This window comes from Protomyctophum parallelum (genome assembly GCF_964188405.1).
Source record: "Protomyctophum parallelum genome assembly, chromosome: 1".
In the NCBI taxonomy this organism is placed as follows: Eukaryota; Metazoa; Chordata; class Actinopteri; order Myctophiformes; family Myctophidae; genus Protomyctophum; species Protomyctophum parallelum.
The window spans coordinates 11,561,973-11,587,198 of record NC_139697.1 but is presented as its reverse complement, the minus strand read 5'-3'; the positions used below and the strand labels follow the sequence as shown (position 1 = coordinate 11,587,198).

General features: G+C 45.6%; 1 protein-coding gene across 1 annotated transcript in view; it reads right to left on the bottom strand.

Moving 5' to 3' along the window:
- Positions 1–24,873, bottom strand: part of tshz1 (teashirt zinc finger homeobox 1) — a 38,290-nt gene extending 13,417 nt beyond the window's left edge. The window contains exons 1-2 of the mRNA XM_083771187.1: positions 24,638–24,873; positions 23,712–24,408 (exon numbers count right to left, since the gene is read on the bottom strand). Of these exons, the coding sequence (XP_083627313.1) occupies positions 23,712–23,751 (40 nt within the window). The 5' untranslated portion in view covers positions 23,752–24,408; positions 24,638–24,873. The remainder of the gene's footprint in view (positions 1–23,711; positions 24,409–24,637) is intronic.
- Between the last annotated feature and the right edge of the window lie 353 nt (positions 24,874–25,226).

The following is a 25,226-nucleotide window of genomic DNA, read 5'->3' as shown; positions in this document are numbered from 1 at the left end:
GTTCGCCGGTAGTGCTGTCGCCTCACAGCTAGAAGGTCCTCGGTTTGATTCCCGCTGGGGACGCTGTAGTGCCCATACCCGAGGCTGGGTTGGCGAAAGGGCCTTTCTGTGTGGAGTTTGCATGTTCTCCCCATGTCCCCTAAGGGTACCCTCACAAAAAACATGTAAAGGAACTGGTCTTGTAGATCTGCTATCTACTGTATTTTCGCAATATATACTGCATCTGTGGAACCGGCGAAGATTGAATGCAACTCCTACATTCCAAGTGCTTGTCAGGGTGTGTGTGTGGGGGGGGGGGGTGGGGGGGAGGTCCCCCAGTTGAAATATGATTGTTTTGGGTGGGGTGGGTCCCGCCCCGAAAGGTCCACTGACCTAATAAATACACCAGTGGGGTATAGCCGGTAAACCGGGACCATCCTCGCCAGGGAGAAACACTGAGTGACACTTTGAGTTTGCCTGCAGCCCCCATAAGGGATGTGTGTGTTTGGGGGTGTTTCTGGAGGGCAGGCAGACCTCTGAATGGCCACAGAGTGAGTGAAGTAAAATGAAACCTGATGAACTGAATGAAAATGTCCTGAAGGAGGAGAAACAAAGGAAACAAAGTGGGCAGAGGAAGGAAGAAAGGAAACGGGGAGGAATGGATGGACGGTCACCGGAGTGATGATTCAGGCGTGGGGGGGCAGTGTGTGTGTGTGTCCGTCCATGCGCGCGTGCGTGCATTAGGGTTGTAAGAGAAATTGAAGTGTGTGGTGCAATAAAGTGTGTGTGTGCACAATGCACGCAAACAAACATTCACATGTTGCCTGGCACATGTGGAGAGAGAGAGAGAGAGAGAGAGAGAGAGAGAGAGAGAGAGAGAGAGAGCAGACAACAGGCTGGGGAATGAAAAGGGAGAATGACAGGGCATGGGGCCAAAACAGGGTCACAACCTAACCAGTTTGGTCTAGTCCAGTCCGGTTGTACAATAAGCCATCAATCAACCTTCTCCACACTGTCAGCCTTCCCACAATGCACCAGGGCCATCCACTTTGTACACGGCCGAGGAACAAAAGGGAGAAACACACACACACTGGGAGAGAGGGCAACACACACACACACACACACACACACACTTCCTTAAATCTGTCCCGTTTCTCCCTACAGGAAGCCTCGGAAGAGTCTGAGTGAAGACTTTAGGTTGTGTGCACATGTACTGTATTTATTATTATGAACGTGCGTGCGCACACACACACACACGCGCGTGTGTGTGTGTGTGAAATATGTGGTGGTGGAAAACATACTCATAATTGTTACTTAACCGTTTGGCCGCCAGGATTAATTAAATGCCAGGATATCCTCCCGTTAAACCCTTATTTTGAAGATCCAAAACACAGCGACCGGAACCGGATGTTGACTGAATGGTGTGTGTGTTGTCAGATTAGGTGTTGATCTCTCACTAGCCTCGGTACCAGGCTTTCATTTTTGTTGGTGCAAAAATTGAAAGCCTGGAGGAACGCATTGGCCGCTCTGGTCTAAAAGTGGGAGTCAACCCTTCCGTGTGGGCGTCGCTCCAAATGATGTGACGTAGCGCTGCACTAGGGGGGAGAGGAGGGGCCGGGGGTGACAGACAGATTGATGAGATCCAATCAGGGCGTGCGCAAATCTCAGCCGCGACCCGCCCCTCTAGACCAGAAACCTAACACGTTAGCTCAGGCTAATCTCTCACTAGCTGATGAGAAGTGCAGGCCGGCGCCATTACAGCGACCGCTATGCTCAGTGCAATAAGCGTCGTTTTGACCAGAAATGCCGCCTGGGACGGGAAATTTGAGATAAAAGAGACTGAATGCGTGAGCGTGTGGATGCACGCGCAAATCAAGATGGAGCAGTCCAGTGTTATGGCTAACAAACAGATAGCCACCCGATGCTAATGTGAGTAGCCTTAGATCGGATCAAAACATTTATACAACTGAATAAACTTAACTTGATGATTAATGTAGATTATGTTTTTCGGCGGGGAAAGTATCAAGTAAAAGTAACAATACTGCAATATAGAAATACTCTGTTAAAAGTAAAAGCCCGGAATTAAAAATGTAGTACAAAGTAGTAGTACAAAAGTATTGGCATAAAAATATGTTTAAAGTACCAAAAGTACCATGAATTAGCCGATCTACAAGATCACAATGTGTGGCCAAAATGTACATTTCTGAAGTGGTTAATGTATGTTTTGTAATAAAGTAACTATAGTAACTAACGTTTTCAAATAAATGTAGTGGAGTAAAAGTACAATATTTGGATCCGAGGTCGAGATGTAGAAGTAAATGTATTGGAAAGAAGTCAAGTAAAGTACAAATACAAGATTGTACTTAAGTACAGTACTGTATTTAGTTACTTTCCACCAATGCACACGATGAACGACATATGGCCTGACAAGAAAACACAAACAAGACACCGTAGACACACAGATACACACACGCACACACAACACAGACACACAGATACACACACGCACACACACACGACACAGACACACAGATACACACACGCACACACATAGACACACAGATACACAGATACATGCACGTCGTACACACACATGCAGGCCGGGTATATGATTTGTGTGCATGCGTGCGTGGCGTGCGTGTGCAGCCTTTTCCTGATGACCGTGGCAGTAAACCGACAAAAGAGGGAAGATGGTGGGAGAGAGGAAGGGAGGGAGGAGGGGAAGGATTAGTGGCTTAGCATGGGTCCTGGAGATAGACTGTAAATTATCTACTGGGCTCTCTAACAGGGCTGATATCCGTAGGTGTATCGCCCTAATTGTCTGTGTGTGCGCGTCCGTCCGTCCGTGCGTGTGCGCGCGCATGTGTGTACGCTACGTGCGTGCGAGACAGAGGAGTGTGTGTTTAAGGGCAACATGTGTCTTTGTTGAAATTAATCCAAACACTTCAGTGAGAGAGAGAGAGAGAGAGAGAGAGAGAGAGAGAGAGAGAGAGAGAGAGAGAGAGAGAGAGAGAGAGAGAGAGAGAGAGAGAGAGAGAGAGAGAGAGGAGAGAGAGAGAGAAGAAGAGAGAGAGAGAGAGAGATGAGGGGGGAGAGAAGAGAGAGGGGTGAGTGAGGGGGATAGAGAGGGGAGGAGAGAGGGTGAAGAGAGAGGAGAGGGACCAGACAGAGAGAGGGCGAGGGAGTGGGAGGGATGCAGAAGAGAGAGAGAGGAGGAAGCAATCTTTCAACACAGTACAATATCAGACTGTGGACAGACAGAGCACGGCTGTCTGGAAGGTCTGGACAGAGCAGAATACACGTTACAACTTCAGCCTCTTTAAATGTCCTCTACGGTCCGCACGCACGCACACACACACACACACATACACACACAGCTTTGTGTTAATTGCTGTAATAGCTCAACCATTTCCCCCAACACACACACACACACACACACACACGCGCGCGCACGCACGCACGGACGCACACACATGACAGCCATAACTCTCATATCTACAATCAGTCTCTGTTGCAAAGGCACATCCATCTTTCAGTAACATTAATGACGGAATGTTTCACAGTTAGGAGGAGGGGGAGGGGAGTGGGGGACCACGGGGGACAACAGGGGGGATGTGACTGCGGCGTTGACCCCAGAACAGAACAGTGTGAGGTAATACAAGCTCTCTATCTGTGCGTGTGTGTGTGTGTGTGTGTGTGTGTGTGTGTGTTGTGTGTGTGTGTGTGTTGGTGTGTGTGTGTTTGTTTGAGAGAGAGAGGGGGAGAGAGAGAGAGAGAGGGAGAGAGAGTGGGAGCGGCTGACTGATGCCTGTCAGCTTGCATCTGGCAGTGAAAATAAATTAGGCTTATGAAGACAAATGAACGGCTGTGGGCTGAGAGTAACGAGAGAGAGAGAGAGAGAGAGAGAGAGAGAGAGGAGGGGGCAGGGCAAAAAAAAGGAGAGAGAGATGATGTAAGGCAGGAAGAGTAGAAGAGAGAGAGAGCAATGGCGAGGGAGGAGGGTGCGGACAATGAGGAGAGCTAGCGTTGGCTAGTGAGCAGGCGTTAAGAAAAGAGGAGGATAGATTAGTCCATTCTGGACACACAGTAAAATGCTGAGTGTCCATTCCCCTTGGAGTGTACGAATGTAACCAAATGGACCCCCCCCCCCCTTCCCTTCCCCCCCATAAGGGTTTCTTTTGAGTTTACAAGTCGCTGCTGTCTGTCAGAAACCTCCTATCTCCATATTCAAGCAGGCGCGTTTTGAGCTTCAATTGGGATCCTGAACGGTAACTGTAACTTTTGGACATATGAGGTTTCCATCGGACGGCGACGAAACAAAATGATACGTTTCACACTGAGGATTTTACAGTGTAGCCTCTGCCTGTAGCTATGATGGAACGATAATGTGTTGAGGCGCGCGTGCGTGTGTGTATGCGTGCGTGTGTGCGCGTGTGTGCGTGCGTGTGCATGCACACTGTGCAAGTGCTCACTCAAACACGCATGACTGTGTTTAACGAGGGTGACCACACTGTTGTTGAAAGATCTACACATCCATCGCAGTGGTGGAAAAAGCACTCACATCTGTTACTTGAGAGTAAAGTATCAATGCTGCGAAGTAGAACGACTCCGTTATACTGTAAGTGAAAGTATACGCTAATCAAAATTGACAAAAGTATTAAGTATTGGTATCAAAATGTACCTAAAGTACGAAAAGTAGAAAGTAGTCATTATGCAGAAATTATGCTCGGAATGTATACAAATCTTTTGACAAATCTTCTACGAGCGATGCGACACATTGTGAGCTTGTAGATCGGCTATGTTCAAATGGCCAAAATATATATATAGGGCTAAAGTGGGTAAATTATGTTTTGTAATAATAATCCAAATTTACAAAGTAAACTAAAGTTTTCAAATTAATGTAGTGGAGTAAAAGTACAATATTTGGATCCCAGATGTAGCGGAGCAAAAGCATTGGATATTGGAAATAATCAAGCAAATACCTCAAAATTGTACTTAAGTAAGTGCACTTTCCACCACTGCATGAGTCATCCACAGCGACTTTTAAGTTGTGTTCATTTCACACTTTTCTTGGGCGAAAACAAGCGATTCCGGCATCTATTCTGTACACGTGGAGTAAAAGTGTGGGTCAGATATTTCCTTCTAGGTTTTGTCTATAGTATAGTGTCTATCACATGACACACTCCTGGCTGCGGAGCGGGGGAGAGGAGAGGAGAGGAGAGCGCTCTCGGGGGCTTTGTCACGCGGCGGTCTGCTCTCTTCCCCAGGCCTGGCGCCCCTCGTTTGATAAATGACACATGTCATTCTGTCAGCCCCTGCCATCCGGGCTGGGAGGCCCCAAGCTGATGTATGGCCGCCCAGGCTAAAGGAAATCAGAGCGTTTTGGCAGCGCCCCCGAGAACATGGCCTCTTATATGGGTCTCTGTGTGAGAGTCTGTACGTGGTGTGTGTGTGTGTGTGTGTGTGTGTGTGTGTGCACACGTGCGTGTGTTGTGTGTGTGTGTGTGTGTGTGTGTTCTGGAGTCAATGTGGAATTGCGCGTGTCTGTCAGTAAGTGTCTGTGTGTGTGCGCCTGAGTTTATGCATGAGTGAGTGTGTACATGGAGGTGTGTGTGTGTAACTGAGTGCATACTGTACTGTGTGTGCATGCCTGAGTGAGTGTGTGCGTAGAATGTGTATGCGTGTGTGTGTGTGTGTGTGTGTGTGTGTGTGCACGTGCGTGTGTGCTCTCAACCTGTCAGGCAGACGGGCAGAGAGAGACAAATCATCGCCGCGGCCTCCCCAGCTGTTCCCCAAATTTGGTGCAAGGAGTTGAAGAGGGTAGAAAAAAGCGAGCCGTTTGGGTTTTAAATGGCTGACGCTTCCCAGAAACAGGCGATGAATGAGAGGACAGGCTGATCCGAACACACACACACACACACACACACACACACACACGGGCGCACACACACGTGCACACCACACACGAGCGCACTCAAAGACAAAAATCAAAACTCTAAAAGCTGGAATAGGAATCAGGCCAATCCCAGAAGGACAGGCAAAATAGCATGTTTTTTGTTGCAGACAAACGGGCACAAAAGATACAGGTACACAAACAAATTGAGGAGCATGTGTACACACACACACACGAGATTGCACGCACGCACACACACACACACACACACACACACACACACACACACACACACACACACACACACACACACACACACACACACACACACACACACACACACACACACACACACACACACACACACACACACACACACACACCACACACACACACACACACACACACACGTGTCCTGGGGTCGTCCTCCTCGATGGCGTGGTTTCTGATAAACACCGTTTCCTCTCTCCAATTGAAAGGCTGACAGGTAAGACACACAAATCCCCCCCGACATGTTTAAAAGAGCCGTCGTCCTTCAAAGCTCACATCACAATGTTTTATTCTTCTCTCAAGCCTTTTATTTTGGCATCCAAACAAACAAATGTGCTCTCGCTCTCTCTCTCAAAGACCTACAACGGGGGTCTACAATGTGTTTTTAGGATAAGGACCCCTTAGCGGAGAGAGAGAGATGAAGCAGGGACATCTCTATGAAATTGTGTTGCAGAATAAACCTATTTAATAGATTTTGTATTGTAAATGTACATGACAGCATTGCAAAAAATGTTGCTTACTTTACAAAAAGCTCTGACTATAGACTGGGCGTTTTTGTCTCAAACTGGTCTTCACAAGTTTGGTAAAGCGGATATGCGCAGACACACGCAGACGCACGCAGACGCACGCAAGCAGCAGGTTATCAGTCCTAGTAAAGGGAAACCCCACCTGGAGGTGGTGAACTCTCAATGACCCCGTTTGATTGGGCGCTGGCCGAGCTGCACCTCCCCCTCCCACACAGAAAGAAAGGAGAAAGGAAAAAAAAGGCAGGAGAAGAAAAAAACATTGGCGTCATTAAGCTGTGAGTGATGAGTGGCAGCCATGGATGACACCCCTCCCTCCCTCCCCCCTCCTCTCTCTCTATGCCTCGTCTCCTTTTTCCACACCTCCATACCTTTTCATTCTCGTTTCCTTTTATTCTCCCTTATTTCCCGTCCCGAGCCCCTTCGGTTATTTCTTTTTCACTGCTTTGCTTCTTCCTGCATCTCTCCACCTCCCTCGCACTCCCCTGTGCTCACCCCTCTTTTGTTTTTGTGTCTTTCATGCTCCTTCTTCCATAGCTTCCCCCCCCCCTCTCTCTCTCGCTCTCACACACAACACACACACACGCACACGCACGCTAATGCCTCACTCACTCCTGTCATGCTCTGTGTCCCTGGTCATGCAGACATTCTGCCCTGCTCCTCCATGCATAATAGAGAGAGAGAGAGAGAGAGAGAGAGAGAGAGAGAGAGAGAGAGGAGAGAGAGGGAGAGAGAGAGAGAGAGAGAGAGAGAGAGAGAGAGAGAGAGAGAGAGAGAGAGAGAGAGAGAGAGAGAGAGAGAGAGAGAGAGAGAGAGAGAGAGAGAGAGAGAGAGAGAGAGAGAGAGAGAGAGAGAGAGAGAGAGAGAGAGAGAGAGAGAGACAGAGAGAGAGAGAGAGAGAGAGAGAGAGAGAGAGAGAGACGTTGTGCTATGGAGCCATCATACTCTGAAAGACAATACTGGCTGCAAAAAAAAGATACATAGCAGAATCTAGAGCGTTCATTTAACTATGGGAGTGTACCAAAAAAAATGACCCATAAGACAAAGAAATGATTTACAACCTGTGCAGAATTCTTGCCATTTAGCACAAATGCTCAGCAGGCCTTAGTTTGGATGTCTTACGATTCTATTTCAGGACACTATAAATAATTGTGGGCAGAGACGTGATAGTCGAGAGAGGCAGGTTTGTCACCTGTGTTCAGCTATTTGCAGCATCAGCTGGTGATGCAACAAACTTGTACTGTACTCCGTCTACCATCACTACTGTATGCTTGTACAGCGAGCACACTGCATGTGTCCGCCAGTATGTTTGTGTGCTGGATGGATGTCCGCTGTCAAACCGTCACATGGATGATGACTCAGTCTACTCTTCTACACGTCAAATTATCTGCGTTGTTATTTAACCGCTCAGTGGCAACCCACATCCAGAGTGGAGAGTAGGAGAGTAAGCGACACGCTTTGATCTCGCCGCAAAGCAGGTGCCTATGGGCTATAGTTCCAAACATTGCTCCTATGGCTGGAACTATCCCATTGAGATACAATGAGCACTTCCGCATTCCATTGTTACAATGGGAGTCAACGCTAGTGTCGCCACTCTCTTACTATATTACTCTGCCCAAATCCAGCCTAAATCTGATTTTGGAACCCAGATTGGAGTCAGACTGGTTTTATGCAGTCTGAACAAGGCTAAGGAAATCTGATTAGCAAAACAATCCGTTTCCATGCAGTGTTTTGCTGTTCAGAACTCATACAAACAATGCAACCCTGAAATGGCTAGTCACAAATATGATTTGGGCTGCCAGTCTGAACACTGGGTCTAGCGTAGCCATATACAGTACTTCATTGACTGGAGTCCCCAAGGTTCTATACTAGGCCCTCTCCTTTTTCCCCCACCAAATATCTTCTCCAGCTCACAATGTGTCGCAACCTGACGTGCTGTGAACTTTTCGATGTGCTGTTTAGACCAAATGTTTGCGTGCTGTCACCAAATGCTCACCTATTATGACATGCCCAGAATAGGGACGCTGGGGTCCAAGTGTGTAAGTTTGCAGTAAATGGCTAAGTGATTATAGCAGGACCGGTTGTATGTGAAACACTGATGCTAACCGAATGCTTACTCTTCAACTAGCATGTTATCACAAAGCACAATAAAATAACGATAAAGATAAAGTTAACTCACACCACGACTAACAAAGACAATCAATGGTGAACTATGTAGTTATAGTTATCGGGCTTGGTGTGAACAGCCCTTTATATAATAAAACTTTTAACTCAAAGGTTCAAACATGTTCCAATATGGAACAAAACACCAGAGACAGATTGACAGGCAGGTTTAGACATTAATTAGCTTATCGTGGGAGATACAAAAGCCCTTGGCATCCCCGCTGTTTACAGTGCCTTTACCATGGTGACAGACTGAAGGCAGATGGGCCAGAGAGACAGAGAGACAGACCAACATCTGTCTCGACTGTCAAATAGACAGACAGACAGACAGACAGACAGACAGACAGACAGACAGACAGACAGACAGACAGACAGACAGACACCCTCTCAGTCAATCATTAGGCAGACAAGTCAGACTGGTTGGCTTGTGTGTGGCAGACTAAAGTTAAAGTTAAGCAGGAATCATCAGTGGCAGTAGGACATGGGGGTCTGCCCAAACCCCCCCTACACTGTTTTTGTCTGCGACAGCCGATCACATCCCCCCGCCCCCCACCCCCCGTCACTGCTACTGTCTGCGACGACATGGGGGCTCAGAGGGAAAGATTTGGGAGGAATTTCAGGAGAGCATGTGGCGTGGATGATCATTTTTTGAAACAGACCCTGTGGCACTGTATCCCCTTTCAAATGCCTATCAAGTGGTACAGCAATGCAGTTGGCAGCTACTGAACCGTGCGGCTTAACCGCAGCCAGGTCGTGGCGGCCACGACATTGGCTTTCCACGACAACATACTAGTTAATGTTATCACGACTCCGTGAGTGAGTCACACCACCAATAAAATGTTTCTTTTGATTCGCTACCAGAGTGGTGCTTTTTTTTCCTTCTGCATAATAATTGCAGCAATGAAAAGGGGGCTCACAAGAAATAAAGAAATAAACTAAAAGATGTGACAGCTGTAAAATGGGAAATCATTTAATTGCTTTGTGGAGTTTGTGAGACAACCAGAGTGTAACAACACAGTATACTCTCAAAATGCAGCAGGCTATTGGAAAAAGAGTCCTTGAAAATATGGGAGCAAAGCCAATAAGTCTAAAAGACCCTCTCATTTAGCTTTTCAATTGATGTTCTCATAACTGACTCACTGACTCTTAAGCAGCCAAAGAAAGAGCGATAGCTGGGGGAAAAAAAGGAGATGGTAAAAGATGAGAGAAAATCTTGAGCAGGGAAGCAGGAAATCTAAGTCAGTATGGTAGAGATTGATGACATTATAGGAAGATGGGAAAAATGCTTGCTGAAAGGACGTGGGGTGGGTTTGGGGTAAAGATACAAAAACAACAAGAGGGACAGAAAGACAGACAGAGGAAGAGAGAGAGAGAGAGAGAGAGAGAAAGTACTGTAGACTGAGATAAGGAGATGCAGGGAGAGGAGACATGAGAATGAGAGATGGTGGTGGCAGTCCACCAGACGGCAACGTGACCTGCCCCCACTGTCCAGTCTCAAGGACAAAGTTAACTGTATCCGTTCCCAGATGCCTTATCTACAGTAAACTGTAGGAAAAAAATGAAAGAAATTAAGGTATTCATTGCTTTTCGATCGCGCGCCATCAGTTATAGTGGAGACTTTCGCTGGATAGTTTCAGTAGATAAGAAATATTTCCGGAACCCCTTTTTTTTTTTTTACTCAAATATTTGCTTCTGGGAGGTCACTGGAACAACATATTTTCAGATTTGGGGTCGGCGGCCAATTACATATTTTTTTGGGAGTCCTTGACATGAAATAGTTTGAGAACGACTGACACAGAAACAAAGGTTTTTCAGAATATTGTCTATTTAGAAGACCTTTTTTTAAATCTAGTCTCAGGTAAATGGGTTAAGTTTGTGTTACCTAGTTAGCGTTTGGGGGGTATGAAACCAGACGGGCAATTTTAGCTGCAAGCTAACTATACTCCAGAAACAAAGGAAGAGGAACTCTAACAATGCAAAAAGATCATTTATCACATACTACATAGAGCGTTTTTCCCCCAGAACAGCCCCTTTTAGAGAGTGGTAAACTGCCACACTTGGCCGATAACTACGCGGCGCAGTGTTTTTCTGCAAGTTGCATGCAGGTGCGAGCAAAAGAAAACTCCCATCAGCAGCACTGATATTCCCAAGCACTGTGAAGTGAAACTGTCGGCGTGTTTGCGGCGGGTCCAGGTGTGTCCCCGCGAATATTCCGCTGACAACGTGCAGGATTGATTAATGACAGCCACATCTAACCAGCAAACACACATTATACATCCCTCTCCCACTTTATCTGGACAGCCATGTTGACTGCAGAGAGCAGCAGAGTCTCTGCTAATGAAATGGCAAGATGAAATACAATAAAAGCCAGTGTTGTTGTTATAGGTTGTCCTAAATTCATTAGGCCTACCTTTTTAGTGCATTAGCACACTGGTACTACTCGGCGTCGGATCCGGGGGTCTGCATATCTGAGACTGTACAAATGGAAGGGTCTGTTTGGTTTCATTTGTACATTCTCAAAGTTAAGAGTTAAGAGTATTATATTACAATGTAGTTTGTCCCAGAGATCCGGGGCCTAATACATATCCAACTGGGGGCCCGGGTCGTTTTGAGAATCACATTAGCGTCAGCTGTACTGGTTCTGCTGCTTTGTACAACTTATGCTAGTTTTGCAGACGGGTTCCCAGATTGAACTTGTATTAACTCATCTGTGGATAAACATTGTGTTTATCGTCCTCAACCTCAGTGGTGGAGAAAGTACCGTATTTCCTCCAATACTATCCTCCTTCAATTAAAAGCTGTGCCTCTATTAATTTATTTTCTTTCTAAGTGGGCGTCGCTGCCCCAGCGCCCCTACCTGTCATGATGACAGACTGTCAGTAGCCTGACTTTATGCCGGCGCGCACGACAACACTTCAACAAACTACATGACTTTATGCCGGTGCGCACAACAACAAACTACATGACTTTATGCCGGCGCGCACGACAACACCACAACAAACTACATGACTTTATGCCGGCACGCACGACAACTATGCCGGCGCGCACAACAACAAACTACATGACTTTATGCCGGCACGCACAACAACAAACTACATGACTTTATGCCGGCGCACACGACAACACCACAACAAACTACATGACTTTATGCCGGCACACACGACAACACCACAACAAACTACATGACTTTATGCCGGCACGCACGACAACACCACAACAAACTACATGACTTTATGCCGGCACGCACGACAACACAACAACAAACTACATGACTTTATGCCGGCGCGCACGACAACACTTCAACAAACTACATGACTTTATGCCGGCGCGCACGACAACACCACAACAAATTACATGACTTTATGCCGGCACGCACGACAACACCACAACAAACTACATGACTTTATGCCGGCACGCACGACAACACCACAACAAACTACATGACTTTATGCCGGTGCGCACGACAACACAACAACAAACTACATGACTTTATGCCGGCGCGCACGACAACACCACAACAAACTACATGACTTTATGCCGGCGCGCACGACAACACCACAACAAACTACATGACTTTATGCCGGCGCGCACGACAACACCACAACAAACTACATGACTTTATGCCGGCGCGCACGACAACACCACAACAAACTACATGACTTTATGCCGGCGCGCACAACAACACCACAACAAACTACATGACTTTATGCCGGCGCGCACGACAACACCACAACAAACTACATGACTTTATGCCGGCGCGCACGACAACACCACAACAAATTACATGACTTTATGCCGGCGCGCACGACAACACCACAACAAACTACATGACTTTATGCCGGTGCACATGGCAACAACACAACAAACTACATGACTTTATGCCGGCGCACACGACAACACCACAACAAACTACATGACTTTATGCCGGTGCACATGGCAACAACACAACAAACTACATGACTTTATGCCGGCGCACACGACAACACCACAACAAACTACATGACTTTATGCCGGCGCGCACGACAACACCACAACAAACTACATGACTTTATGCCGGTGCGCACAACAACAAACTACATGACTTTATGCCGGCGCGCACGACAACACCACAACAAATTACATGACTTTATGCCGGCGCGCACGACAACACCACAACAAACTACATGACTTTATGCCGGCGCGCACGACAACACCACAACAAACTACATGACTTTATGCCGGCGCGCACAACAACAAACTACATGACTTTATGCCGGTGCGCACAACAACAAACTACATGACTTTATGCCGGTGCGCACAACAACAAACTACATGACTTTATGCCGGCGCGCACGACAACACCACAACAAACTACATGACTTTATGCCGGTGCACATGGCAACAACACAACAAACTACATGACTTTATGCCGGTGCACATGGCAACAACACAACAAACTACATGACTTTATGCCGGTGCACATGGCAACAACACAACAAACTACATGACTTTATGCCGGCGCACACAACAACAAACTACATGACTTTATGCCGGCGCGCACAACAACAAACTACATGACTTTATGCCGGCGCGCACAACAACAAACTACATGACTTTATGCCGGCGCGCACGACAACACAACAAACTACATGCAACAATATAGAGCAAGGATGGCTCCTAAACCAAACGGAGACGCAAGTTATGGAGCGGAGCATTTGGGGATGAGGAAGCTGCGGAGGACTTTTCATGGCTACGGACAATAAAACGAATGACTGAGTGCAGTCTAGTCTACAGCTGGAGGAGGGAGGATAGAGTAAACAGAACACCAAACCATTGTCAAGGAAAATGATACAAAACAAAGCAAATGAAATCTACCCTACAGCCTAGTGAGTAATGGAGGCAAGCTGTTTGACACAACGCGTTGTGAGCTTGTAGATCTGCCTTTTTTTTAAACAACCGTGACTGCATGCACGTTTAAGCATACTGGGTTAAATCTGACACATTCTGACACAAAATGTGTTTTTATTAGTTGAGATAAATAAAAGCCCCGGGTTTCTAAAAGAGGATTTACGGTACTCACAATTTTTACTTAGGTAAAAGTATCAATACTGCAATATAGAAATTACAAAAGTATTGGCATCAAAATGTACTTACAGAACCAAAAGGTCAAAAGTCATTATTCAAGTTTGCAATTCAAGTTTTGAAAATAGCCAATCTACAAGCCCACAATGCATTGCGATGCAACGCATTGTGGGCTTGTAGATTGGCTATTTTCAAATGGCCGAAATGAGGTGGTTAATGCATGTTTTGTAAAACTAATCAAAATCTACAAATTAACTAGTTCTAAAGTGTTCAAATAAATGTAGTGGAGTAAAAGTACGATGTTTGGATCCGAGATGTAGATGGAGTAGAAGTAAAAGTATTGGAAATACTTGGAAATACTCCAGTAAAATAAAAGTAAAAGTACCTCAACATGTTACTTAAATACAGTACTTGAGTAAATGTACCTTTACGACCTGCCTTGTTTAAAAACTCCATCCTCAACATTATCAGCAGTTTGCTAACATGGAGGTGATCTGCTGAAGGTTTCTGTGCATGCACAGGTTCGTGAGTACGTAGCTATAGGAGCAAATTAATCTACCTGGCAACACAGACATGGAAGTGTGCGTACTGGACTATGTGCATGTGTACATTTGTGTCCGTAGCCTAGCACAGCCATATATAATCAACGGCTAATGACAACACAGTGGGAGTTGGCGCCCCACCGTAAATCAATGGGCAGAATAATTGCTAATACACTAGTTATCGATTAGCGCGCCCGCTATGCACTCATTTTCTAGGGCGACCGCGGCTAAGCGCTAACACAATGACAAGGGTAAAGTGTTATTTCTCACAAAGGCACGCAGACAGACAGCTGGGCTAGAAAAAAATGACTAGGGGGGCCTCGGCAGTAATTCTTAATTGACACCTGTCAAGAGCAATGGCAGCAGTCACAGCTGCCGCGGGAGAATTTCTACCCAGGTCCTATTCGTCTGTCACTTTTAATACCTTTTTTCTTTCATGGGGTCCCTCTTCCCCCTCCCTAACTGCTTCTCTCCTTTCCTCTTGCTCGCTCGCACCCCTCTGAAGGGTCCTGATCCGATCCAAAGATCCAAAACACTGTGTTAGGATAGCAAAACAAAGACAACATGGAGGCCCATGTTGTTGCGGCAACCACTACGGTCGGCAACACAATCCCTTCGTTATTGATTGCGCCGGTGTTTATTTCACTCGGTCAAAGACAACCTTTTGTATGTTTGAAATAACCGAATGAACACTTACTGTATGTGACAGCTCAGCACAACGTTTAGAGGTAGTCTGAGCTGTAATGTTGTGACAGAGCAGGGCAAAATGAGCATGTGCGTTGCATTGGGGTCATTTGGGGAGTGAACTTTGAATCAATTGAGAGGTAATGCATTTGCACAATTGAGTATTTGTCTTATAGAAAAATAAAACTCTAGAAGCCAGGCGGGAATTTGCCTGACATACCTTTTAATTAATAGTATATAACACAAAGAAAAGCCCATATTGGGAGTTGAAATGATCAACACATTGATTCTATACAGCAAAAGAACAAATCTGCCTATAGAGGCCCATTTGCTTTACAGCTGGCAGTAATGAAAAGCACCATGTTGTACACATAGCAACACATCAACATAGTGGGTAAACGAGGGGAATGTGAACGAAGGAGAGTGAATATATTAGTAAATGCATGTGAATCAGTCACAATCAGCGCCAGCAGTAGTTTGGTGAAACATATAGCGGTGGGAATAAGCACATCTCTCAACCTGCTGATTCCGTGCAGCGGTGAAGGGGAGAACATTATAACATGGATCCCTAAGGGGAGCGACAGTAAATCAAACCAGACCATTGTATCCATATCCTGTCCTCGGTTTGATCACCAGGGTTACTTATTATGAAAGACAATACTGTCTCGATTGCCAGTTTCCCCCCGACATATGATGTATAGAAATGTCACATAACTGTACTTTCTCTAAGATCGCTCAAACGCTACGCAGGAGGCTGGAGCCAAGACTGAGTGCTCGAGAGACGAGTCCCCTCGACTCTCTGGTCACATTCAGCCGGAGCCTTACTCACTCTCTCCAATAACAGCATGCGTCTGGCATACATCAGTCAACACACACACAGGCCTCAGCCCGATAATGGGCATATGTGAGCTGGAGCTCGAGCATGCATGCGCGCAGCAACACACACACGTGCGCGCACACACACACACACAGACACGCACAAGCATTTTGATGTCATGTTACACTGAAATTAGTGGCTGGGAACACCCTCGTTGCTTTGGATTCGACGGGGCACGGCACACAAACTCTGGCCAAGAAATAAAGCGAAAACATACAGTACAAACACACACACTAACATACAATGTAATGACACACGGGGTCACACACACACACACACACACACACAGACACACACACAATGGGGTTGCTTGCTGTAGTCAAGAAGGAAAAAACAGAAACAGAAAACAGACATGTCACTCTCAAAACACAAGTGAAAGCATCATGCACGCATACTGTACACACTCACACATACACAGACACCGCTGTGACTGGAATGAATGCAACGGAGACAGGGTCTCTCCCCTGAGAACGCACTGACCTCTGCGTGTACTGACTGTGGACCTCCAGTCTCCTTGTCTCTACATTGTGACTCCACCGATTCTTTCTCTCATTGTTCCCCCGTTTCGTCCTCTTTCCTCAAACTGATTTGTAGGGGGAATACAAATGACAACTGCACAGAGCTATGAGAGTCCGTGAGCGTTTGCATACGTGCGTGCCTGCGTGCGTGTGTGGAGCAAATGCAGCTGGCCCATTTTGAATGTCCAATTACCTACCTACGATAGTTTGCCGCGGCCTTCTCGAATGACTGCGGGCAGAGAGCCGAGCGTTGTCTTTGATCGTGCATAGGTGACCCTGCAACTACAGCATTTATATACTCTACCGCTCCAATGATCTGAGGACTGCAATACGCTATACCTATACCGTTCACATTCATTCTATCACGTTCAAATATAAAAGAGCACTGTGGAATGAATCCATCTGTGAACAGACACGGCAACATCCTCAGTGGTCATTAAACTCTGAATGTAGGCCTATTGTACAAACCACTTAAACAACCCAAGCATCTGTATTCTGGGGAAATCTACAAGCTCACTAGTCCAGACTACTAGATATTTAGTATAGAGCGAAAAGCTGAAAAGTCACTACTATAGAGCCCTGAGGTACTTTACTGTGTACTACTACACTACAGTATACACACACTCAGGCAGCTACTGTATGCATGCCTACATGTACTGAATGCTTTGTCATACAGTAGATGCATTCTCCACTATTCAGGGGAAAAGTTGTTAGTACTATATCAGTGCAACGTAAAAAGAATGATACTTTTTTTTGCACTTTCAGGGTGAAATTAGTCTCAAGTAAGACAACTCTTCCACAATCTACAGACAGTCTGTAACTCTGCCTCACAAATGTTGTGACAGGAAGCCGTCATCCGCCCAAAAAAAAAAGAATATTTTTTAAATTTCCATTTCTTCTAACCAGCGAGGTAGATAGGCTTCAACTAATATGATTTCCGTCAAATGGAAATCATATTTGGACTTGGACTTATGCGACTTGCGGGGGTTGATGGCGGGATATTTTCTATGCATTTTTTGGGCGCTTCTGATGTACAGAAGACGGACAGGCGGAAGCCTTTTAAAAGTTGTGTGAGCCAACAGCGTGTCTCAAGAGACTTGGGATAAATCAACACATCACGGTTTTTGCTGAATGGAATTTTGTGGTTTTTCGACTTGATGTTGTGGTGTTGTTGTTGTTTCCCTGGCAAACTGGCCTTTCTCTGCTGCTCTGCTCCCCAGTGGATCTATGGCTCTGGTACATTTCACTAAGTAGTAAATCCTTTGATAGACGCAGTAGAAAACATGACTGCTTACCACTGTCTAAGTCCTTCTATGTCAAGGTCATAGATTCTTTCCTTGTTACACACGGCCCCTGTAGAGCATTGTGGCTTGTGTTGCGGCTCAGTCTAGTTTTGAGACTGGTGAATGAATAGACACACAGAAAAGCAATCACAACACACACACACACACACATGCACGCACGCAAGCATGCACATGCACGCACTTTCACATTTCGTATGCAGGATGTAATGAAAGTGAATGGATGTGTACGAGCATTGTGCACAGCAAGCACAGTCAAGCACACCCAACAAATGTGCCTCTCTGTTCTCTGTCGTGTACTTTATGTAAAGGAGAATCTGCTATCCTAAACCCTTGTTAAGTTCAGGGGTAGTTATTCCTTAGTGGTGTGATGCTTACGCCCGTGAGTCTAATTCCAGCATATTTCCAATACGACCCTCTCTCTCATACAAGAGCGCAGTCATCGATCTTCATTTGTCATTTAACCTCCATGAAGATGAGGACAGAGGGTGCACAGTGTACAGTATGCTGGGATGTGTGTGTGTGTGGGGGGGTGTGTGTGTGTGTGTGTGTGTGCATGAGAGAGAGAGAGCATCATTGTATCATCTTTAAGTAAATTAACAGGGAGGGTAGTGCCTCCATGCACACACTGTAATGTGTACAGTGTGATTGCACATTTAAGTTTTTACTCTGTGTGTGTGTGTGTGTGTGTGTGTGTGTGTGTGTGTGTGTGTGTGTGTGTGTGTGTGTGTGTGTGTTATAAGTCCCACTTGCTCTGAATCCAGATGTAAATGAATCTAGTGGTGTATTGTGGTGAGATAATAAATATCTATTGACTTCTTCAGTCAATGTCACCTGTTAATAATGACACTTTACATGCACTGCCTCATTGGGCACACACACACACACACACACACACACACACACACACACACACACACACACACACACACACACTCTCTGTTAATACAATACACAGCAGACATGAAAACGCAATGAAAGCAAACACGGCAGCAATGCTCTCACATGCACAGTCTCTACCCTGCTCAGCGACGCATTAATGCAGACACAACCTGCATTCACGCCTCAGCCTCGTTTGTACCCCGCTTTACTGATTAGAGCCGTTGATTTCGAGAAATAGGAAAAGGGGTTTTCACAGAGGACCACTTGCCTTAGATGACCTCTCTGCGGTGTCCAATGGTGTGTGTGTCCGTCCGTGAAGAGCAACGGCGGATTTATACTTAGGCGTGCTCCGGTGTCTCGCCCCCGAAAAGAGCAGATGTACAAGCTCACATTGCGTTGCTGCCGGTTGTGAGCTCGTTTTTTGGTGCTCAACAACCAACCGGCTTGTGCAATGAAGTATATAATCAAGCCCTTTAGTCGTGCAGTTGCGGTGCATTTGTCACGCTGTGCCCAGCGAGTGTGTGCACCGCAATTCAGTTCATACTGGGAAGGAACGGCTGCAGCGTTGGGGTGGTGGGAGTGGGGTTTATGGGAAGTGGCTAACACAGAGTTGATTACATCAAGGCAGCTTGCAGACTTGACACCTTTGCTGGATTTGTCAGCATTAATCGGCGGGGCTCTGTCAGTGATCCGTCAGCTTCCCAGATAATTAGGGACCACGGCTAACGATGCCGTCAGGAAGAATGGAAACTGAACTTTTTTTTCCCTCTTTCCTCGAGTCATAATTAAGAGACTGTTTTTGCATAGAAGTTGGTGATGGTGTGTGTGTGTGTGTGTGTGTGTGTGTGTGTGTGTGTGTGTGTGTGTGTGTGTGTGTGCATGCGCGTGTGGGGAGGTGGGCTCGTGGGGGTTTGGAGAAAATAAAGGCAGCCCACGGATGTCAATAGATAAACTACATTCACACTGCTTCCTCTGCTGCTTGTATAGGCACATTGTTTCTTCAGTCTGGACAAACGCCTTTGGTTGCTTTTAGTTGGGTGAATCCAGACAGCCTGTGAACTTTATACGTTTCCCCCAATGCAAGAAAAACACAGTTTTCCTCTCTCTCCCATCATGACCTACACTCTTTCCCTCTGCCCAGAACCCAAGGCACTCCACCAATCTGTCTCGGCTGACGGCACCAATGTGCAATTCAGCTCACGATCAGACACTCCAAAATTCTTTAAGACTGACTCTGTAAACAAACATATCACACAAGATACGATACGGGGAACTTGGCCACCTTTCATGCCATCGCTGCTCGTTGCAACAGATGAGCATGGAGAAGATGGCAGTCTCTAAGGCCAGCGTCATTTGAACACAACATTTGCTCCGCCTATTCTTCTCTGGCCAAACTAGCTAGAGCGGATGCTGACGTATGGACAACGTGATAGGCCAAATGGCGTATTAGCCACTGAAGTCACTTTGACGCGCGATGGTGTTGCATGCCAAACAGCCGACAATGTACAAGCTCACAGCGTGTCGCATCACAGCATGCTGTGAGCTTGTAGATCTATTTTCACAAATTTGGAGAATGTTTTACAGATGAAATGAAAACGTTTCGCCTATAATGACGTACTCAGCAATAGGGACATGATCAGGTTGAATGTGGTTAATGTTAGAAATCCAGAAGGACACAATCGTTGACATATTTCACGGCCAAAGGCAAGCGCTGAATGATGAAGTCAAGTTATTATGTGCTGTGTGTGACACCATGTTTGCGGATTCACCGAGCCAACGGTGGAAGCAGATAGTCCTGAGAGGCCTGTTGTTTGTCTCACCATATAAAGAAGTAGAATTACATTTGGCAACGGTGATCCTTTCTTCCCCCCCCCCCCCCCCCCCTCGGTACCAAAAATGTAATCAAATCGTGACCTCAATACCAAGGCACAAACTGAACTGTTGTCTCACCCCCATCCTGATCGATAAGATTTCTCTAATCATCACGTACATTAGTATCTCTCTGTAAAGTACACTGGCCTGTCTGCACACTACAATAATAGTGAAACACTGTAATAGAATATAGAATAAAACGGCAACAATAGTGGTACTTGACCTAATTTAATGAGTCAGTTAGGTCAGCAGCACCATCAATGCCTTTTTTTGTCCCCTTCCCTCCGGGCATGGGTTTATAATATAAACACAACATAGTCAATGGTTTGAGGACTGATATGATTTACTTAGCTTGATGTTTTTGTTTAGCCTACTCTTGTTGTTTGAAAATGTACGTTTTATTTTATAATCTTAATTTGCTGTTCGTCATTATTTATTTGACATTAGAACATAAGGTACTGCACATAATACCTCCACAGGACTGCACTTCAATGAGAAAAGAGCCCATGGGAGATAAGAGAGCGAGAGAGAGAGAGAGAGAGAGAGAGAGAGAGAGAAAACTGCAAACGACGACAAATGACTGCAGCAAAACTCACTGCTGCTCAAATTGCACTGCATTGAACTCAACTGCCAAAAACTAACAGATGCAGCAATGTGGTTCCAAACGAAAGAACACTGATGTATCGTCACCGGTCATAAAATGGACAGGCTGCAGTTCCATTACAGGGGCAGAAATCATCATGGTGACTGATGAAAACAGAGGCCATTTGAAACGGCATAAGAAAAAGAACCATTCAAAACCCCCTTCCCTCCGAGGAGCGAATGCAACATTTTGTTCTAGTCTAGTGCGACTTCCAAAGTGACAAATCTAGGTTACGGAAATATCATGTAATGCTTTGTAAAAATAGCCCTCATTCTTAGGTGTGTACAATATTTCATGCAGAGAGGATAGTAACAAATGAACCGCAGACAGTCAGGCACAAAGTCGCCAAGAAAGACAGACAACCTCCTGTAGGCTACTTGCACATAGCCACCATGTTAAGTACTGGAAATAGCATGGCGACAAATGGCTGGCAAGTTGGTACTGACCATCATTACGACTGATGCATGTGTATATCACAAAAACAGACAATTAAATCAAAATGTAAAAGTTGGGAGGCAGCGGAGCAACTTTAGAGCTCCGTTGAATGACCATGAGAGAATGGGCTCAGGAAAATAATTTATTTTGTTATGCTTTTCATTGCCATTTGTGGTAGAAGTATAAACGTGCACTACTAAACTTTTCAGAGGCTTGTTCTTAGAACCTATTTCTCCCTCTACCCATCAGTAAATCCACATGTCAATTAGAAATTACAACCCCACAGAGTTCAAAGTCTTGCGTTAACAACCTTGATTAAGTCTGCTTAACCTCACTTTTCCAGTGGCTGATTAACATTCTACAGCTGTTTTATTCGGCTTTGGTCATTACCGCATGAACTTCAAAGGCTGTCTCCCATCATTTGGAAATGCCTGTCAATCACTCACATCTCTCGGTGACTTGAAACAAATTCAGGCATACAGCCGGTACATGGATCTCTCACAGAACAACTTTTAAAGGCAGCTTTGTAGTCAAAGTATAGGCTTGAATCAAATCTGTTTCATTGTTTTGTGCTTGCTCATCTTTATTATGATGAGATGTAAAATACTTATAGGATAAAGAAGCCATTGTTAAATGACTGAAATCATGGTAGAAATTTAACTAATTTGGAAGAGACTTGTGACCCCTTAAGAAAGTCAGGGGGGCAAGTATTGTCCCATCAGGTCAAATGTTTGGCGTTATGAAAAGTGTTCAGTTTGTCATATCAACGTGACACGATGAAATGCCAATAACCAACCACGCATGCACTTCCGCAACTTTGAAGTCATTAATCTCACTTGCAGGTCTTGTGGCTTTGTGGGTCAAAGTGGACCCTGAGAATAACAACCACTAACTCCTCTGTTCTTTACAAAGCTTTGTTTTGTATCATGGGCAGAAAAGTCAGCTAACAAAATGAGGTAGCCTTCCTAGTTTACATTGTAGTACTTAGGCCTGCATGCTTCCCTCTGATCTCGTCACGCCCTGACGCCCTCCTCTTTGCCCACCACCGCCCCCCCACGTCCCTCCCCCTCGGGTATTAATCACAAAGTATTTATCCCGCTTTAAGAACTTTTCTTTCAATTTGTCTTTTCTTTGCTGCTCGAAAGGGGCAAAAAGTTATCCTATTTGAGTAACTCCGGCTGTCAAGCGCATGCGCGTTTCCGTGGCGAATGATTTACTGATGTTTATCAGGAATGAATAGATCAAAGGCTTCGCATGACAGGCAATCAATCAAGCATCAAATCAAGAATGGCAATCCCCGAGCGGAACACAAGCTGAAAAATAAGAATCAGCGGCTGTTTTTTTTCTTTCTTCCTTCCTGGGACCAAACATCAAACATGTTGGCCTGTAAAAGGAGATAAGAGACTATAAGATATGTTTATCTGTTTTTTTTTTTCTCTTTGTTTGTTTTATCTTTTTTTTTTTTTGGATCCTGGCAACTTATCAGAGGATCAACTTGGGAGCGTTGCAAAATGAGATGCAGCCTGGATAATTAAACACAGCATAAAGCGTGGTGGTGGTAGTGTAGCTAAACGAAACAATGTTGTTGTCGTCAATTATTGCAGCACAATGTGATGGATACCGAGAAACGAAAATAATGTACAGCCGTCCCGCTAAAGATAGCCTATATAGAGGCTATTTAACATAACCTATAAGTATCCATGGTGCCATGTTTATAGTATAGAGAGGATGTGAATGTACATTAGTGTACAGTGTGTCCACTAGTCCAGTTGTGTCCATGATGTACATACTTGCATGCAAGGCAGTTTTGAGTTTACATAAAGTTTCACAATTGTAACACAAATAACACACATAGTTGTAAATGTGTTATATAATAACTCAGAGTGCACAGATGTAACCAAATGGACCCATAAGGGTCCATTTGTACACTCTCAGAGTTCAGTGTGAGTGTGTGTATGCGTGTGTGTAGACTTGTTCCTGTATGCTGAATGTAGTGTGTGTGTGTGTGTGTGTGTGTGTGTGTGTGTGTGTGTGTGTGTGTGTGTGTGTGTGTGTGTAATATCTTACCCTCTGACCGCCTCGGTGCGTTCTGCTTTCTCCTCGGCATAGTAGACTGCTGCAAGACTTTCCGCTTGACTTTTCATGCAGAGATCATTCACAACGGCCAGCCGAAGAGAAGAGGAAAAACCAACTCAAAAAAGGAGAGAAAACCTATAACGTCTTTTCCTTAGTCCTTGTGTGGAGATGAAATTAAAAATGGAAATGTAGATCCCCGTTCGTCTTTTTTAAGATTTTTCTTTTTTGAAACAAGGGCAAATAAGTCTATTCGTCGATTAAGTTATATCTAGAGATCTTTTATCGTGTTTATCTGTCCGATCTCGAAAACACAGGGGGCTTGCTTCGTTCGTGAACTACAGTTGATTATATGAACTCATTGCGGCGTGTTTTGTCGGGGGGTGAAAAAAAAAACAATCGGCGATAACCTCCGTTCACATTTCTGTCTACTAGCAGCAGGGAGGAATATGGACATGTGCCAAAAGCCCCCCAGCCCCTCGCAGCGGTTCCATCCAGAGAGGATACCACCCCCGAAGCGAATGTGTTGCCGTCTATTTTTCGGCGTCAAAAGTAGCAAAAAAAGGACTATTCCTGCGATGTAACACAACTCCCTCGGCGATCTGGAATATCGGTCCGAACTGTTGTGATCTCTCGCTCCGTACACACACACACACACACACACACACAGGTGCCTATCCGTTTCTCCGGTCTAGGAAAAAACAAGGAGGGGAAAGAGAAAGAGTGACACATTAGCAGGCTATGTCAATCAATCAACGTGAGATTGGTCATTTTTAGCCTTAGCAGCAAAGATCTGCAGACATGCAATTAAATAGCGTTATATGTTCACACTATCTAATCTATCTCCACCCCCCGACACACACGCACTGTACCGAAAAACACCCCACATATCGTTTAGGATCATCTCAAAAAATACTCACGGATATGCGGAGTGTCCGGGCGATTCTTCACATGGACAGTTGACGAATCACAGAAAGTCCGTCCTATATGGAAGGGAACGGGAACAACGCAGGCCTACAATAGGCTATACTCCGTGGAGAGTAGTAGTATTAGTAAACGCTGTTGTTTATTGTTGTTTGCCTCGTTTCACTCCCCGTGCAGCGCGGCCAGGCAGCAGAGCAGAGCGGAGGGACGGGGCTCGTTTCTCCGCAGTGGAAGTGTGTGTTGTTCGGCGGCGCACACAACACATTGGTGATGCGCGTCGCGGAGCGGAGCGTTCAGACACACTAGACAGCTTCAGCTGATAGACAGACACACACCACACGGCCTCTCCGTTACTCCACCCCTCTAGAGCGTCACCCTGACAAGTCAGAGCCCACCTGTCAATCTGTTTCATGGCTTTTATAGAAGAACACACACTCTTTATATTATGATGAGCCAAACAACATCATGTGTATTAGCCTACCTGGGTGGACGGATGGGTAAAGTGACCCCCCCCCCCCCACACACACACACACACACACACACACACACACACACACACACACACACACACACTACCCCAATAAC